The following is a 17027-nucleotide window of genomic DNA, read 5'->3' as shown; positions in this document are numbered from 1 at the left end:
TGGGAGGGAATGATGAAGGTGGGATCTTAGGATCTGATGAGGGATGTTGAGGGACTCAGTGGATGCCCTCCATGCTGGTGAGGGGGCGGTGAAAAGTGTAGGCTTCGGAATCAGCCCAGTCAAGGCTCGGGTGTCTGCTGTGACACTTACTGGGTGGGTGAGAGTAAGGTGAGTATGGCAAGGGGTTCCAGGAGACCTGGGAGGCCCGGGGGGCCTCTATGGGGACACACACCGAGTCCCCAGGGTGGAAAAAGACTTGCAAGTGGCAGCGAGGGTGTGGCTGGAGTTAGAGAGTGAGGACTTGTGCTGGGTGGAGATTTTCTTCTTGGTGAGTGACAGCTGTTTCTGCAGAGCCCGACGCTGGACGGCCAAGCCCCCACAGAGGCTCAGGAGGCAGAGGAGAGGCCAGAATCTGCAGAGCCAGGAGACTCGCTACGGGAGCCTGAGACCCAGCAGCAATCCAGGAGGCCAGACTGGGCCACCAGGGAATGACAGGGTGGGGCAGTGAAGGGACGATCTTCCCACATCCCCCAGCTTCCTTCTCCCCAGATCGTCCTAGGTCAGCCTTAAATGACTGATGGCCAGAGGCTTTCTCACTATCCATCCTAGACTGCTTTCTCTCTGTTTCCCATTTTGGGGGCTTGAGTGGGCTCTGAGGCTCCTGTGATCAGAGCTCTTACCCTCCCACCCATCCCATGATAATGGGTCAGGGGGAGGTGGGCAGGTGCAGTGGGGCAAACTCCTGCCGCCGCTTGGTGGCTGTCTGGCTGTTTGGGGTGCAGTGGGCTGGTGGGCAGGGGCAGGACCCTCAGACACTCCTCTGCCCTCCCCACAGTCTCTGGGGCAGGCGCTGGTGTGTTGGGCGGCGCTGCTGGGCAGTACTGGGAGCCCTGGGGCTGCTGGCTGGTGCAGGCTTTGGCTCCTGGCTTCTAGGTCAGTACTGGGACCTTCAGTGGCTAGGGGAGGGACAAGAACAGATTCTGGGGGTGCTGGGAGAGAGGAACAGGAAGTGAGTGGGTGTCTAGGGCAGGTGGGATGACTGCCTTTTCCATCTTCTCTGACAGCAAGTGAAGACGGGATGCAGGTCCAGCCGGAGGGCCTCGGGCTCTATGCAGAGGAATGTTTTCATCCTATAGTGAGAAATGTGCTTGAGCAGGTGATCCAGGGAGGCCCTGGTCAAGCTTCACCTGGAAATCTTTCCCGTTGTGAGAGAGAGACAAACATACAGAGACGAGACAGAAGGTGTAATGCCTCTCTGCGTGTTGGGAGGGACCTGCCTAAAGCAGGGTGGTAGTGAGAAGTCCCCAGAGGCTGCCTTCCCTCCCTCTGCAGCAGGTGTCTTGTTCTGCGCCTGGGCCTCCTCCTGGGGGAATCCCTTCCTTTCCCAGCCTCTTCTCTGTGACCCTCTCCTTGTCTTTGTCTTCTGAAGTGCTGTATCTGTGGCCAGCTGCCTCTCAGCCCACTCCTGGAGCCCTGCAGGATGAGATGACTTTGAACTGCTCCGAGGCCAGCAGTGAGGAAGCCTTACTCCCCTCGATTCCCAGAACAGGTGAGCCACACCCCCAAGGTGGGGAGACTGCCCTCCCCACCCCCCAGGCCCAGGGCCCCTGCACAGTGCTGGGATCCTTCCAGTTTGCCGTCATCCACCTGCATCTCCTGTGCTGTGAGGGTGAGGCCCTGGTCCAGCCTCCAGAAGCTGATCTCTGATTCAGGGCTTTCAGCACTTCCTGGGGACTGTTTTGATCCCTAGTGGGGGCACGGCTAAAAACCCAGGCTTCCAGGAGAGGTGGCAACTTGCCATCTGGACAGAGGGAGCCTGCCATGCAGGGCAAGAGGAGCCAGGTGTGTGTTGGAGGCCAGTGCGTGGTGGACATGGGTCTTGACCCAGTGGCAAAGAAGGTGTAGAGGGCTGGAAACTTCACACCACACTATCTCCCCATCCCCAACCCCCCATTTTCTCCCTTCCCCTCCAGGTAAGGGTGGAGGGTCAGAAGATACCGTGCTGCCAAAGCTGGGGTTAGAAACAGTTACAGAAATTATTTAGGATAGGCTTGCCTGCCTTTGCTAGCTGTGTGTGCCTCTGGATACATTACTTCTTTGAGCTTCCATGTCCTTCTCCATGAAGTGGAGATAAAAATATTTACTGCGCGAAGCTGTAAGCATAATAAGAGCATGAAGTACAGGAGCTTACCTCAGGGCCCAGAAAAAGCAGATGCTCAATAAGTGGGCACCATCACCAGTACTGTCACAAGATTTGAAATTGGATGCTGCTGCTGCTGCTGCCGCCAAGTCGCTTCAGTCGTGTCCGACTCTGTGTGACCACAGAGATGGCAGCCCACCAGGCTCCCCTGTCCCTGGGATTCTCCAGGCAAGAACACTGGAGTGGGTTGCCATTTCCTTCTCCAATGCATGAAAGTGAAAAGTGAAAGTGAAGTCACTCAGTCGTGTCTGACTCTTAGTGACCCCATGGACTGTAGCCTATCAGGCTCCTCCGTTCATGGGATTTCCCAGGCAAGAATAGTGGAGTGGGGTGCCACTGCCTTCTCCAGAAATCGGATGACCTGGCTCCATCACTTGCAGATCCTGTGACCTAGGGCAGGTTGCTTGACCTTCGTGCCTTACTACCTGCTGCAGAATGGGGAGGATGGGCATTCTCACGCCATTGGGCGGCTGTGACCCTTGGTGATGGAGCACGTGTGAAAGTGTTTGGTTAAACACAAACCTGAAGGGCAGCACAGAGAGGGGTTCTTTTGTTCTCAGCATTGGCTGGCTCCCGGGGAACAGGGAGCCCGACATTGGGTACCCAGGCGATCATGAAGGTCTCTTCAGGGCCCATGGTGAGGGGTCCAGCTCCTCCATCCCACTGCAGATGGGAAATGGCTTTCATGCCGGGGTCTCAGTATCTTTCAGAATAAACACTTCTGAGGACTTCTTGCTGGAAGTACGGCTGAGGGCCCGGCCAGGCTGGCTGCTGGTCTGCCAGGAAAGCTGGAGCTCTGCCCTGGGGGCGCGGGTCTGCGGGAGCCTCGGACTTCGTAGGTAACTGGGGCTGGGCCTGGGGCCTGGGGAAGGTGGAGGGTGGGTGGGTCGGGGAGAGGCCTTGAAGATCCTGCCTGCTACCATCAGAGTACTCAGGAAATGACAAGAGGTCATTTTGGTTGTCTCCTGGTCTCTGGGCATGATGGTGCCCAAGCCTGTTTCTCTCCTTTGGGCATCCTTGCTTTTCAACAAAATATAAATCCCAGCAGAAGTCATTCATTGTTAGTCTTGCTCAGTCACTAGCCTGGTGCAGTATCTCCTGTACATTCTGTTATACTAACCTGCCGTCTCTTGTATTGCCATTTACAGCCAATTTCCACCCATTTTATTCCCCTTTCCTATCAAGACTCACTCACCACAAGGCAGTGAACCTTTCTGACATCAGGCTCAACAGTTCCAAGGAGTTTGCTCAGCTGTCTCCTAGACTGGAAGGCTTCCTGGAGGAGGTGTGGCAGCCTAGGTAGGGCTTCTCTGGAAGGGGTGGGCTTGGGGGTGAGACTGAGTGGTGCTCCTCACTTCCATGAACAACCCAACAAAAATCTTCCTATCATGAGAGCCTAGTGGTAAGGACACCGGAGGCATAAGATAGGACGACAGAGAGGAATATTTCATTTCATACAAGTTCTGCCCTTATACATAATTTATTTGCCCCTCACAAAAATGGCAGGATTGGGTGTTACTGTCAGAGGATTTGAAATGGTACTCTTATTCCCATTTCACAGATGGGGAAACTGAGACTCAGTGAGGTAAAGGGCCTTGTGTAAGGTCACAGAACTGATAATCGGCCACACCATGTCTTGAAATCAGGCTCTTGCCTCCAAACTAGTCCCTCTTACCCCTGCCACACTTTATTTGGATGATTCTGGTATCTCAGGAGAGAGATAGTGGACTGCTTGGAACCCAGAGACTCTGCAGAGAAGAGAGAGTCCTGGAACGGACCTTCCCCCGATCCTGGGGGTGGGCGTCCTCAAGCTTTCCAGCAGTCCTCTCAACCCTGCTCTGAAGCCTTCTCACCTCTGCAGCCACTGCTCCCATCTGAACCTTAGCCCCTCTGACCCAGCTCCTGCCCCCTGATGCTCCATCAGGGGAACGCAGTGCTCCTGCCTTAGATATCTGAACAGGCAAAGGGAAACAGCTGTGGACAGACTCGGCCAGGAGAGCCGGAGGGCTGTGGGTTTGGGAAACCAGTAGCAACTGAGGATCCAGATGTTGGATGCTGGGGGCAAGAGATGAGCGAAGAGAAGAGAGCTTTGGTCCAGAAGGAGTGGAGGTTTATGCTAAGAAAGAGGAGGGCAGAGGAGGGTGGGAGTACACAGCACTGGGCAGAGGGCTTGGACTAAGTGGAGTCGGCTTGGGCTGGAACAGGAGGTGAAGGACCATGTCCATTCACTCACTCGCCTGTCCGCGCTGAGCATACCTGGGGCTTCAGTGGGAACAACTGAATTTTTACATCCATCAATGCTCCATTTGTAATTCTGGGCTCTGCCCACATCGACCCCCTGAATGGTCAGGCAGAGCATGCTTACTTCCTGGGAGACCTGCTACGAGGAGGGGTCTGAAGGCTTGGGTGGGGGCGGGAAGCAGATAGCTGTGGCCACTGAGCGGCCCTGTCTGCTGTCCCCCAACAACACTCCCTCCTCCAGGCCCAGAGGGGTGTTGGGCTGGGCTGGGTCCCTGTCCAGCTCCTTGCTGGTGCTGCCTCTGGTTTGCAGGGACCGCTGTGCTTCTGGTCAGATCGTCTCTCTCAAGTGCTCTGGTGAGTCCCCTCCAGGGTCTGGGAAGGAGGCGGTGGGAGAAGGAGGTCTCCCTCATGCCCCTGGGGTGGAAGAGCCCCGGTGGGAGGCTCACCTGGGTCAGGGGGGATGTCTTGCCCACCCACACACTGGGCCCTTCCTGCAGACACAGCTTTGCTGAAACAGAGCGTCGCCCCATGGACGCCTCTGTTCTGTCCCCCACCAGCTGCTGATCTGGGCAGGTGACCTCCTTGCCTTACTCCCCGGCCTAGCCTCTGACACACCCTCCCTTCTTCCGGAGCATACCAAAGGGGGAGCAGCAGCTTCCAGAATCTAAGGAGGGCAAGGAACTAGGGGCCAAGTAGGAGACAGTGTGTGGAGTTCCTTTCTCCCATCTTCCCAGTCATCTAGCCATCTTCACGTGTCATCTTCAGTTCAGTTCAGTCGCTTAGTCGTGTCCGACTCTGCGACCCCATGAATCGCAGCACGCCAGGCCTCCCTGTCCATCACCATCTCCCGGAGTTCACTCAGACTCACTTCCATCGAGTCAATGATGCCATCTAGCCATCTCATCCTTTGTCGTCCCCTTCTCCTCCTGCCCCCAATCCCTCCCAGCATCAGAGTCTTTTCCAATGAGTCAACTCTTCGCATCAGGTGGCCAAAGTACTGGAGTTTCAGCTTTAGCATCATTCCTTCCAAAGAAATCCCAGGGCTGATCTCCTTCAGAATGGACTGGTTGGATCTCCTTGCAGTCCAAGGGACTCCAACACCACAGTTCAAAAGCATCAGTTCTTCGGTGCTCAGCCTTCTTCACAGTCCAATTCTCACATCCATACATGACTACTGGAAAAACCATAGCCTTGACTAGATGGACCTTAGTCGGCATAGTAATGTCTCTGCTTTTGAATATACTATCTAGGTTGGTTATAACTTTTCTTCCAAGGAGTAAGCGTCTTTTAATTTCATGGCTGCAATCACCATCTGCAGTGATTTTGGAGCCCCAAAAAATAAAGTCTGACACTGTTTCTACTGTTTCCCCATCTATTTCCCATGAAGTGATGGAACCGGATGCCATGATCTTCGTTTTCTGAATGTTGAGCTTTAAGCCAACTTTTTTACTCTCCTCTTTCACTTTCATCAAGAGGCTTTTTAGCTCCTCTTCACTTTCTGCCATAAGGGTGGTGTCATCTGCATATCTGAGGTTATTGATATTTCTCCCGGCAATCTTGATTCCAGCTTGTGCTTCTTCCAGCCCAGTGTTTCTCATGATGTACTTTGCATATAAGTTAAATAAGCAGGGTGACAATATACAGCCTTGACGTACTCCTTTTCCTATTTGGACCCAGTCTGTTGTTCCATGTCCAGTTCTAACTGTTGCTTCCTGACCTGCATACAGATTTCTCAAGAGGCAGGTTAGGTGGTCTGGTATTCCCATCTCTTTCAGAATTTTCCACAGTTTCTTGTGATCCACACAGTCAAAGGCTTTGGCATGGTCAATAAAGCAGAAATAGATGTTTTTCTGGAACTCTCTTGCTTTTTCCACGATCCAGCGGATGTTGGCAATTTGATCTCTGGTTCCTCTGCCTTTTCTAAAACCAGCTGGAACATCAGGAATTTCATGGTTCACGTATTGCTGAAGCCTGGCTTGGAGAATTTTGAGCCTTACTTTACTAGCATGTGAGATGAGTGCAATTGTGCGGTAGTTTGAGCATTCTTTGGCATTGCCTTTCTTTGGAATTCGAATGAAAACTGACCTTTTCCAGTCCTGTGGCCACTGCTGAGTTTTCCAAACTTGCTGGCATATTGAGTGCAGCACTTTCACAGCATCATCTTTCAGGATTTGAAACAGCTCAACTGGAATTCCATCACCTCCACTAGCTTTGTTCATAGTGATGCTTTCTAAGGCTCACTTGACTTCACATTCCAGGATGTCTGGCTCTAGATTAGTGATCACTTCCTTATCTGTTGCAAAACCTGGAGGGCGTTATGCTGGAGGGAGGCAGTAGTGGCCGATGACCATGGCGTCTCACTTCTCAATCCATCAGGGCCTGAGCATTTATTAAGCACCTACTGCATGTCCAGTGTCTTACCAAATGCTGGGGCAGATTTGAAAAGGCTTGGGTCCTGGGAACTTGCAGCCCAGTGATGGGGCCCCACTAACAGCCTCTCTGGTGGCTTCTTCCACCTGCCACCTCACCCATGTTAGCATCTCTGCCTCTCCTTCCCCCGGGGCTCAGCGCGGCCTCCGTGTGCAGTTTCAGGCTGTCCTGCCTGTCCAGCTGGCGGGTCCATGCGGGGCTGGTCAGCCACAGAACGGTCAGGCCACACCAGGGGGCTGTGGTGGAGCGGATCATCACCCGCCCTCTGTACAGCGCCCAGAACCACGACTATGACGTGGCCCTCCTGCAGCTCCACGCCCCACTGCACTTCTCAGGTGAGGCTGCGCTGAGGGTGGAGGGTGGGAGCCGCGAGGGTTCCTAAGACCCCCCGTGCTGTGAACCTCACAATGGTCACTTCATTTGGGGACTGTCATGGACTCTGGCGTCACGGGGACCTTGGGTTGCACCAGCTCTTCCATGTGCTCTTTTGGGGACAAAGGGTCTGGCCCTTATCATAGCTGGGTGGCAGGTGGGATTTGCCTCGAGGTCCCCAGAAGAGCTTCCCAGTGACTCCATCTCCAGCAGGCTGTTCCACCCAGTTCCCAGGCTAGTGCCAGGTTCCAGCTGGGTTAGGATGGATGACAGATAACTATATAGTTACTGGGCTTCTTACGTGGCCCTAGTAGTAAAGAACCCGCCTGCCAGTGCAGGAGATGTGAGAGACACAGGTTTGATCCCTGGGTCAGGAAGATCCCTGGGAGGAGGGAATGGCTACCCACTCCAGTATTCCTGCCTGGAGAATCCCATGGACAGAGGAGCCTGGCAGGCTACAGTCCATAGGGTTGCAGAGTCAGACATGACTGAAGCAACTTAGCACACAGCACGTTAATAGGATAACAGTTAATAAGTAGCACTATGTTATGGTTAATAAGACTTACTTTACCAAATATCCTTTCACCCAACCCCCCATCCTTGTAACAACCCTTTCACCTCCCCATCCTCATGACAAGCCTGACGGGGAGCTGAGGCAGGTGTGTCCAGATGAGGGAAGTGACTCTCTCCCAGTTCAGGAGGCAAACAGGTCCCTGCAGGGCGCCTCCTCCACAGTGTCTGCCCTCGAAGGCCAGGTCTGTCTTCCGCATGCATGCGCCAGGCACGCACGCACACCTGTGCATGCCCTCACACACTCATGCAGGGCTCACATACCCACAGGCACACCTACTCCTGTGCATGCTTACTCTCACACCACACGCACGCACACACACACACACACACACACTCATACACACTCAGCACTCCTCCCTTCCACTGGTTCCTGTTGGGAATCCCCAGCAACACATGCTGCTCTACACTGTTTAGAGTCTACCGTACATGAGTGCTCTCTGCACTGTTGTTCAACAGCTAACGCTTCTAAATTGACTTAAATATACTTAAAGGGAAATTTGAGGTTTCCACCAGACTGGAGACCTTATGACTTAGAGTGAATATAACAACCACAAAAATGTATAGACTGGAAGCAAAACAGTGCTCAAGTCCCAGCTTGGCACTGTGCTCTGCAGAACTGCTGACTCAGGCTGCTCTCTCTGTGCTTAGAAGGGGAGGATGGAAGTCCAGAGAGGCACAGAGCGGCCCAGACAGTCTCTCTCTCCTCATTGCAGAGGGGCTGAAAGAGAAACGAAGAGGAAATACTTTCTCCCAGTGAAGTGGTGTTTATCTAATGGCAGGTCTATACACTCTGTAAAATCAGGTTCGGGCTCACCCATAGAATGGGTCCCATAGGTTTGGAACCATGTCCCAAGAGGATCTAGACACCCTGGGGAAAACCAAACAGGGTCCTCATTAGGAGAGGTTAGGTACAAGAGCCCAGCATGAGTTTCCATCCCTCATTGGTCCCAGGTGGGAGGTATCATGTGTACCCCGTCCAGCCTAGGACGCCAGGTACACAGCAGTTTCCACACTGTCCTCTGCGTGAATGGTGACCCTCAGGTGGTACAGAGCCTGGCCCACACAGCCATGCAGGAAGCTGGAACTAGGACTGTTTGAAGAAAGGGGTGAGGAGGACCGGCCGGCCTTGGTCCTTGCGCCCAGGCTTGGGGGCAGAGGGGCGGAGCCTGAGTGGGGCCCAGGACCACTGCCTCTCCGCACACACCGTGGGCGCCGTGTGCCTGCTGGCCAAAGAGCGGGATTTTCTGAGGGGCTCGGAGTGCTGGGTGTCTGGCTGGGGCCACACTGACCCCAGCCACAGTGAGTCAGCTCCCAGGGCCCTCGGTGCACAGGATGGGGGGTGGGGGTTGGGAGGCGAGGCATCTGTCCCCAGAAGTGAGGCACCGCGGCCTCCTCCTCCCTGGCCACAGGACACCACGAGTCCCCTTCTCCTCTGGCATCACCCTCGGCCAGATGGGGGGCCCCAGGGTCCTTCCAGGAGAACAAACTGGTATTTCCCCCGAAACCAGGCCCTTTCTTCTCCCTCCCTGCCTCCCAGGAGTGCCAGGGCCTCAGCATCAGGGTGTATGTGTGATGCATACCCCTCCCTCCAAGTCTGATGGACCCTCCTGGCCAGAGTCCTGGGCTTCCATGTCCCTGGGGTCCCTAACTCCCTCTAGCGCCTCCGCCTCCCCCGCCTCCGTCTGTGACCCTCCCATCTCCTATCTCCCTCCCTGCAGCCCACAGCTCCGTGCTCCAGGACTCTGGTCCCTCTTCTCAGCACCCAGCTCTGCAACAGCTCTTGTGTACAGCGGGGCCCTGACGCCCCACATGCTGTGTGCTGACTACCTCGACGGGAGGGCGGATGCCTGCTAGGTGTGGCCGAGGGCCTGGTGCGGGGCGGGGGCTTCGGGCTGGGTGCCTGGCCGATGTCTTCTCTGGTAGCAGAGGAGGAGCCCAGGCAAGTGGGCAGCGCAGTGAGGGTCAAGGAGGGGTGAGGCGAGACCGGCTTCATCCTGGAAGCAGGACGGCTTGGAGTGCAAGGTGAGCGCCCAGCCTGGGGTGGGGGCGGGGAGCACGCTGGTGCCCCTCCACCAGGAGGGACTTAACTGCCCGCTTCTCTGTGTCCGGTGGCTGGATCCCTCAGGGGGTCAGTGGGGGTCCCCTGGTGTGCCTGGATGAGGGCATGTGGCGCCTGGTGGGGGTGGTCAGCTGGGGACATGGCTGCGCAGAACCCAGCCACTCCGGAGTCTACACCAAGGTTCCCAAGTTCCTGGACTCGATTCAGGACGCCGCGGCGCAGGTGAGTCGCGGCAAGTGGAGAAGACCGGTTTGTGAAAGACCCAACCCTCGAAACCGTGACCCTCTGCTGGGGGCGGGGGAAGGTTTCAGACTGCAAGGAGGAAGTGATGGCTATGACAGCTGAATCCATTCTATCAGTTTAAGCATTCACTCGGGAAGAATCGACCCGAATTTGTAGCCCAGATTCCTAAGCTTGGTAAACTTCAGTGTCCTGGTTATAACCATCCAGTCTATCTTATATGCTGTGATATGTGACGATTACATGAAGTAAGGCCTGCCCAGCTCCAGGCTTGGAGTGTGTGACCCAAGTGTTACGATGCATTTGTTTATGACCATTACTCTTCCCTGGTCCCGCCTGCCCTCCCTGTACCAGGGAGAGAGCTCAGCATCTAGCAGTCTGGTTTCAGCAACTAATTCATTCTATGTGGTCCTGAGCCAACCTCTCCACTTCATCCTTACAGTGGGAGAGGCAAGTGAGAGAACAAGAGCATGTGATTTGTATAAAGTCCTTTACGAATGCAGGGCGTGCATCTTTCTGCAAAGTTGGGCTCAGGGCAGGTAGTGGATAATACACTTTGTAGAGTTTATAGGTCACCTATGTATCCATCTTCTCATTCAAACCTTATAAAAACCCTAGAGAAATGGATATGCTAGTCCTGTTTGATAGAAGTGGAAATGAAGGGGCTGAGTGGTTAAGTGATGTTTAAAAAAATTGTTCTTGGAGTATAGTTATTTACAGAAGTGTGTTGGTTTTGAGTGTACAGCAAAGTGAATCTGTTATACAGACATATATATTCACTCTTTTTAAGATTCTTTTGGACATATACACACAGCTATATATATAAAATAAGTGGTCTGTTAAAATGCTAGTTGCTTGGCTCATGGAGGGAGGAGCCACGCTGTGGATCAGCTCCTTTCTCTTTCAGCCCAGGACTCCCTTCCCCACTCCTATTGATTAGTTTTCTCCCTCTCACTACACACCAGCATGTTTCCTGGGCTCTCTGGCAGGTCCACTAGATGGAGGAGAAGCAGCCCCAGATGCAGAAGGCATGGATGGATCTCTTTTCAGTGCACAGGAGACAGTCACCACCCACTGGCCAGCCTCTAGGCCACTGTGCCTGTCTCCGTGGGCCCTGATTTCCAGTCTCTCTATCTCAGTGGAGCGCCTCAAGGATGGGAGAGAAGCTGGGACTGGGCTGGGAAGATGGGGTAGCAGAGGGCTGGGGCAGGGGGAGCAGCTGGAGAGGAAGAGGCTGTCAGTGGCAGCGAGGAGCCTGCCCTTCTACCCCATCCCCTCTGCGGTCCTGTGTGCATCTTTGGGAGGACGCCCAAGCCTGCCCTGGGCCTGCCTTCTTCACACTCTCAGGCCGGGGAAGTGCCTCCCCAGAGACCCAGACTGGGAAGCTCCTGGGCAAATGGGGTCAAGACTGGGTCAGCCCAGGTTCAGCCCACGGAGCCAGGATCCTCCCAACTCCCTGTAGATCTCACCTGCTTCCTGCTCTCACTTGGCTCTGGCTGGCTCTGCTGCGCTAAGGCAGGAGACCACTGTCAGAATACTCCGCTCGGCATTGGAAGAGTGGGGAGGTTTTAAAATGACAGTTCTGTGAACTGGTCCAGGACTTCCGGTATTAAAGCGAAGTACGGTCTCCGTCTCCTCCTCCCATTCCCCCTTCTCTCTCTCACACGCCCACGGGAAGGTGGTAGTAGAATAATTTCCTCCCATGCATGTTTCTTAAAGCTCTGGAGCTCATCTCTCTAGTGCTTATTTATGTACTTCTTTACATTTGGTAGGACTTCCCTAGTAGCTTCGAAGGTAAAGAATCTGGCTCCAATGCAGGAGACCCAGGTTCGGTCCTCGGGTTGGGAAGATCCCCTGGAGAAGAGAATGGTAATCCACTCCAGTATTCTTGCCTGGAAAATTCCATGAACAGAGGAGCCTGGAGGGCTACAGTCCATGGTGTCACAAAGAGTTGGACATGACTGAGCGACTATATTTGTTCAATCTACATGTCATGATTGGCAACAAACAATGTTACAGATATCCAAGTGCTCTGATCCTGCATGTCTGAGGGCCCCTGAGTCAGTGGCTCCCTCAGGGAGGGTCTGGTGGCCCACAAGACCTATCTCTCTTCAGCTCTTGTTTCAGGACTGGGTTTTCTGGCTTAGGGGGATGTCTTTCTGAGTTTCTGCCCAGTTAGCATTTTCCTGGTTAAGCTTCTCCCTGACTCTCTCCTCTCTAGCAATTAAAATGCAGTTGGCATCTTGTTTCTAAAAACTGCAATGAATTTTTTATGGTGCTTACCCAAGGAAATGCAATTAGCATTTAGCAATAACACAGCTTTTTTTCATGAGTTTGTTAGCATTTTTTGAGGGGTAGTACAAATGAAGATTCATTTCTGGAGGGTCTGCTTCCTTTGCAGGAAGTGCTTAGAAAGTAAGGGCCGCAATTTACTGTGGTATTATCACCTGGGGAAGTGGTTGCTGGGAGTCTGCTGCCAAATTGCAGAAGCAACGTGGGCGGGGCCCCAGCAGGTAGAAGGTAGCCTCACCCTGTGTTCTGAGAGCCCTAACCTCCAGCCCCCATCCTGAGATCAGCGTTTACTCCTCTGCTCTAAGTCTCCACTTCAAGAGGCAATTCCAGAGCAGCCTATCTCCCTGGGCAGGCAAGAGTTACCAGCAAATCCATCAGCAATGGTCTCTTTTGTGTTTCTGTCGTCCCCTATATTTGCTTATTTAGAAGGTTTTTATTTACCATAGTCATTATGATCTGTTAATAATCAGTAACATTTGGATACTACTTTACAGTTTAGCAATCCTGCTCATGTGGTATCTCATTTAAATCTCATACCATCTATGTGGTGGAGATATTATTTTGCCCGTTTCACAGGTGAGAATATTAGTTCAGAAAGATTTAAGTGACTTCCCAGTACCAACCAGCTAATAAGGGCCAAAGCCAGGATGGGAACCTTGAGTCTTTTTATGCCAAATCCATTTCACTGTTTTGCACACAGATGAATGAGATGGTCCAATATTGCACAGAAGTGTAGAATAGAGGGCTGGTTTAGTCACCTGTCCATAGTAATGCATAGCTATCTCTACTTTTTATACACGAGGAAATCAAAACCAGGGAAGCTGAGTGGCTCCTGCTAGAGTCCCTTCCTGAGCAATGTTCTTACAGTCAGTTCTGCATGATCTGAATCAAAATGTTACAAATGAGTATCTTCCACAGGAGGACAATAAAGAGAATGCTGGTTAGAGAATTTGCTAATAGCAATTCCCTCTTTGCCTATAGATGGCCCTGGTAGATTTCACCAGGCTACCAGTCAGATCTGCGGACTCAGAGGCTCTCATCTGCCCTTCCGGCACTGGCACCTGGCAATCCAGCCCTTAAAAATGAGAAGTGAATGTCTTGGGCTGGCTGCTAGAGAGCAGGGCTGGAGATGGGAGTGAGGGAGGGTGGGAAGATTCAGGACTGGAAGGGTTTTAATGAGGACCAGCTGGGGTGCCCAGCTGTGTTGCACTCTGCAGGGAATTCAGAGGTAGAGAAGTGGCTGCCTTATTGGAGCAATGAGACATTTGCAATAAATTATTAGTGGCCAGCCATGAAGCTGAGTGGCAGTAATTGCTAAGGGAGCTCCATGAGCCTGTTGTTGACTAAGTCAGGGCAGTTCTGTGTGCAGGAAACCTGTCTTTCTCCCCAGGGATTCAGCTTCCCAACTACCTGGGGAGAGCTTACAGCTTCCTGAGGCTTCCCAGGAAGGGGGGCTCCTAGCTGCCAGGGCAGAGCTCTGCTCTTGTCTACTCCTTCTCTGTGCTTTGGGGGTCTGGAGGGTACTGGGGGGTGCAGGCTCTCTTCTTGTTAGACTTTCTGTAGAGTCCTGCTTCTCCTAGGAAGACTTGCCATGAACAAGGGGGCAGCCCTGTCATTCCTTGGGAACATTTCTCAGGCTGCATTTTATATTTGGACTTGTTGGGTTCACCCACAATAGGAGGAAACTGGAAGTGTTATAAATGCTAAAAGCTGGTGTATTGGCTGTCAGGAGATGCTTTTCCCGAGTCTCTTCCTTGTTTCCTCTTGTCTCCCTTCTCTGCCTTCTCCTGACCATACACTTAGGCCCCTCCTGGCTGCTCAAAAGAGAACCCACCCACACCTGCTCCCACTCTTTCACCTCCCTTGGCATCCTGGGTCTGGATCCCTCTCCACCTCCCTCCTTAGACACACCAGAATGTGTCTTTGGGTTTGAGTCACCCCAGGGCCCTGCTTCCTGCTAAACTCACTGAAGCCCAGTGTGGTTGATGGCCCTTTAAGCTGTGTCTTAAATACCTCCACCCCTAGGAAGGCTCCTTATAGTAGGTGGGGAGCCGCTTCCTACTGAGAGGTGAGGCTGGCGTTTCTTACACCTTCCAAGGCCAGGAAATGGAGATGTGGAACCACAGTAGGCTTCCAGTGCCCTGGAAGCCCCAGGGCTGAGCAGTGTAGGGAAATCTGCTGAGGGTCTTCTCCTGGGGTTGGTACTGGGATGGACCACCCTTGGGATTCAAACAGAATGGAGAGAGGAGTTGTGACTCCAGAAGGGGCCATCTTCCACCAATGTGATTGGAAGGCCAGGGCTTCCACAGGACTAGGCTTATCTTCTGAGCATCTTCTCTTCTGAGGAAGCTCTGGTATCTGATGGCAGACAGTCCTGTCTGCATCTCTAACCCCTTGAGAATGTGCTGTTCTGAGCTCGTGACTCAGCCTCCCTGGGGTTTGGTCTCCCATCTGTCAAATAAGGAGTCTGGGCAAGGGGGTCTCCGTGGGATCTGCCTTGTCAGGCTGGCTATAACACACACCTCTGTTGCCTCTGGAGACATCTGTCTGTCCACAGCGTCCTCTGGAGACATCCATCTGTCCACAGCGTCCACTTGGGACCCCCATGGAGAAGGGCCCTCTGCCTGGGACAGATCTAAAGGAACAGGCTTGCTCTGGCTTCTGAGGCTCACGCCAGGGCTGTGCTCCGACTGCCTCCTGGGTCCCTGGGAGGCTGAGGCCCCAGGCGGAAGATTTTAAAGCCATCTTTCCCCTTGTCCCATGTGCCCTGGTGAAGGGCTCAAGGGTACGTTTTCTCAGGGGCTCCCCAGCTTACTCCCCGACACGCCAGGCTCTGGGTGGGGTTCCATGGTGCCAGCTCCCTAGAGACAGTGAGGGAATTTCCTCCCTGCCCTGAAGACTGTGGACACTTTCCTTCAGCCTGCTTTTCCTTGGCATCTCCTGAGCTGCCCACAGGATGACCTGCTCTCCAGCCTTTCCTCCTCCATGTGGCTCAGTAGTGAAGAAAGTTCTCGGCCTGCAGAACCATGACCAGGAAGCCTGGGTCCGAGCGATCCTGTCTCCAGTGCCGTGTGCCAGGCACAACGAGGGCAGAGTCTTTCCCACGGCCCCTCAGTTAGGGGACCCCATCTTCCCAGATTGCCCAGGACTGTCCCAGTTGTAACACTCTGTGTCTCCAGAAATCTGCAGTTTCTGGGCAAAGCAGGACAGTCACGCCAAGTCCGTCACCTCTTCTCTGTATAAAAGGCAAGATCTAGTGCCCTTCAGCCTCCTCCCATCCCTCTTTGGTCTGTTTGAGCTTAAAAGAAGCCAGGGAGGAGAAGGCTCCTTGGAATTCTTGAGATCTGGACTCTATTACAAAGATGGTCACATCAGCCGATGCTGCGCTGGCCCAGAGGCTATTGGCCAGAGAGTCCCTCCTTCTGTGGGGTCTGTAGCTCAATTGAGTGCCCCTCCTTTCTCTCAGTGGTCTCTCAGCTGGCACCCAGGGCAGCCACACCTCATCTGGCTTAGTGTTTGGAATAAATAGCCTGGCCCCTCCAGGCCCAGAAGCCCTGCAGTCTGGGGGAGGAGGGAAAGGTGAGGCAGAAGCAGGACTGCTCCCAGAAGCCAGGGATGCTGATGGCTGGGTTTCCCTTGGTCTCCCTGATGTCTGGTCCGCAGAGCTTGGGCCAGAGCTCTGCCTGTGACACGATCTGGCTGTCAAGAGAGGGGGCTGACACCCCCGTCTGAGATGGTGGCTCTCTGCACCTGGCCTGTGGCTGCCGGAGGGGCCTGGGGAGGAGCGGAGAAGACACTGCCAGACTGCGGGAGCCCGCGGGGATTTGGCGGGGTTTGTTTTTCCTCCACGCTGTCTGCAGAGGTGAGGGCATGAATAAAAGAATGAGGAAGATTTACTGTTCCCACCACTTGGCAGTAGCCCTGTATTTGTACAGGGGATCCGAGGCGGGAGCGGGTGGGGGTGAGGCTGGCACTCAGAGACAGCCAGAGCCTTGTCAGGCTTTCTGCCAGCACCCTGGGGTGAAGAGGAAGGTGAGGCTGGGAGGGGCCTCCTTGGACCAACTCTCCAACCAGCAGGGGCCAGAGAGTCCCCTCCGCCTACTCTGTAGCCTTCCCCCTGCAGGAACCCAGGGCAAACAGCTTGCATCCTTGAGTCTCTCAGTCCGGGTGCATGTGCTGGACCTGACGGGGCTCTGCAAGTGGGGACCCTGAAAGAGAGGGCTGGGCTCGTCTGTCACACCTTGTGTCTGGGAATGGACTTTCCTCATGGCCTTGCCTGGCCTGGCCCTGGGATCCAGAACATTCAGCTGAAAGTGGCTGTGGACAGGGTCCACTCTCACCTGTGTGTGTGTGTGTGTGTGTGTGTGTGAGTGTGTGTGTGAGTGTGAGTCATGTCTGACTCTTTGTGACCCCATGGACTGTAGCCCACCAGGCTCCTCTGTCCATGCGATTTATATTCTCTGGGCAAGAATACTGGAGAGGGTAGCCATCCCCTTTCCCAGGGATCTTCCCAATCCAGGGAGTGAACCTGGATCTCCTGCCTGGCAAGCGGATTCTTTACCATCTCAGCCACCAGGGAAGGCCTTTGCATGCATGTCCATGGCTATACAAGAGTGTCTT

General features: G+C 53.8%; 1 protein-coding gene across 1 annotated transcript; it reads left to right on the top strand.

Moving 5' to 3' along the window:
* Positions 1-43: 43 nt before the first annotated feature.
* On the top strand, positions 44-16309 carry TMPRSS5 (transmembrane serine protease 5). The gene is given in 12 exon segments (XM_042232817.2): positions 44-168; positions 836-933; positions 1430-1549; positions 2901-3039; positions 3386-3499; positions 4752-4827; positions 5045-5133; positions 7010-7206; positions 9017-9115; positions 9542-9599; positions 9601-9670; positions 9942-16309. Coding segments are annotated over 12 exon segments (1464 nt in total). The 3' UTR covers positions 10221-16309.
* The last annotated feature ends 718 nt before the right edge of the window (positions 16310-17027 follow it).

This window comes from Ovis aries, chromosome 15 (assembly GCF_016772045.2).
Source record: "Ovis aries strain OAR_USU_Benz2616 breed Rambouillet chromosome 15, ARS-UI_Ramb_v3.0, whole genome shotgun sequence".
NCBI classification, from domain to species: Eukaryota; Metazoa; Chordata; class Mammalia; order Artiodactyla; family Bovidae; genus Ovis; species Ovis aries.
This window is presented reverse-complemented; position numbering and strand designations above follow the sequence as displayed.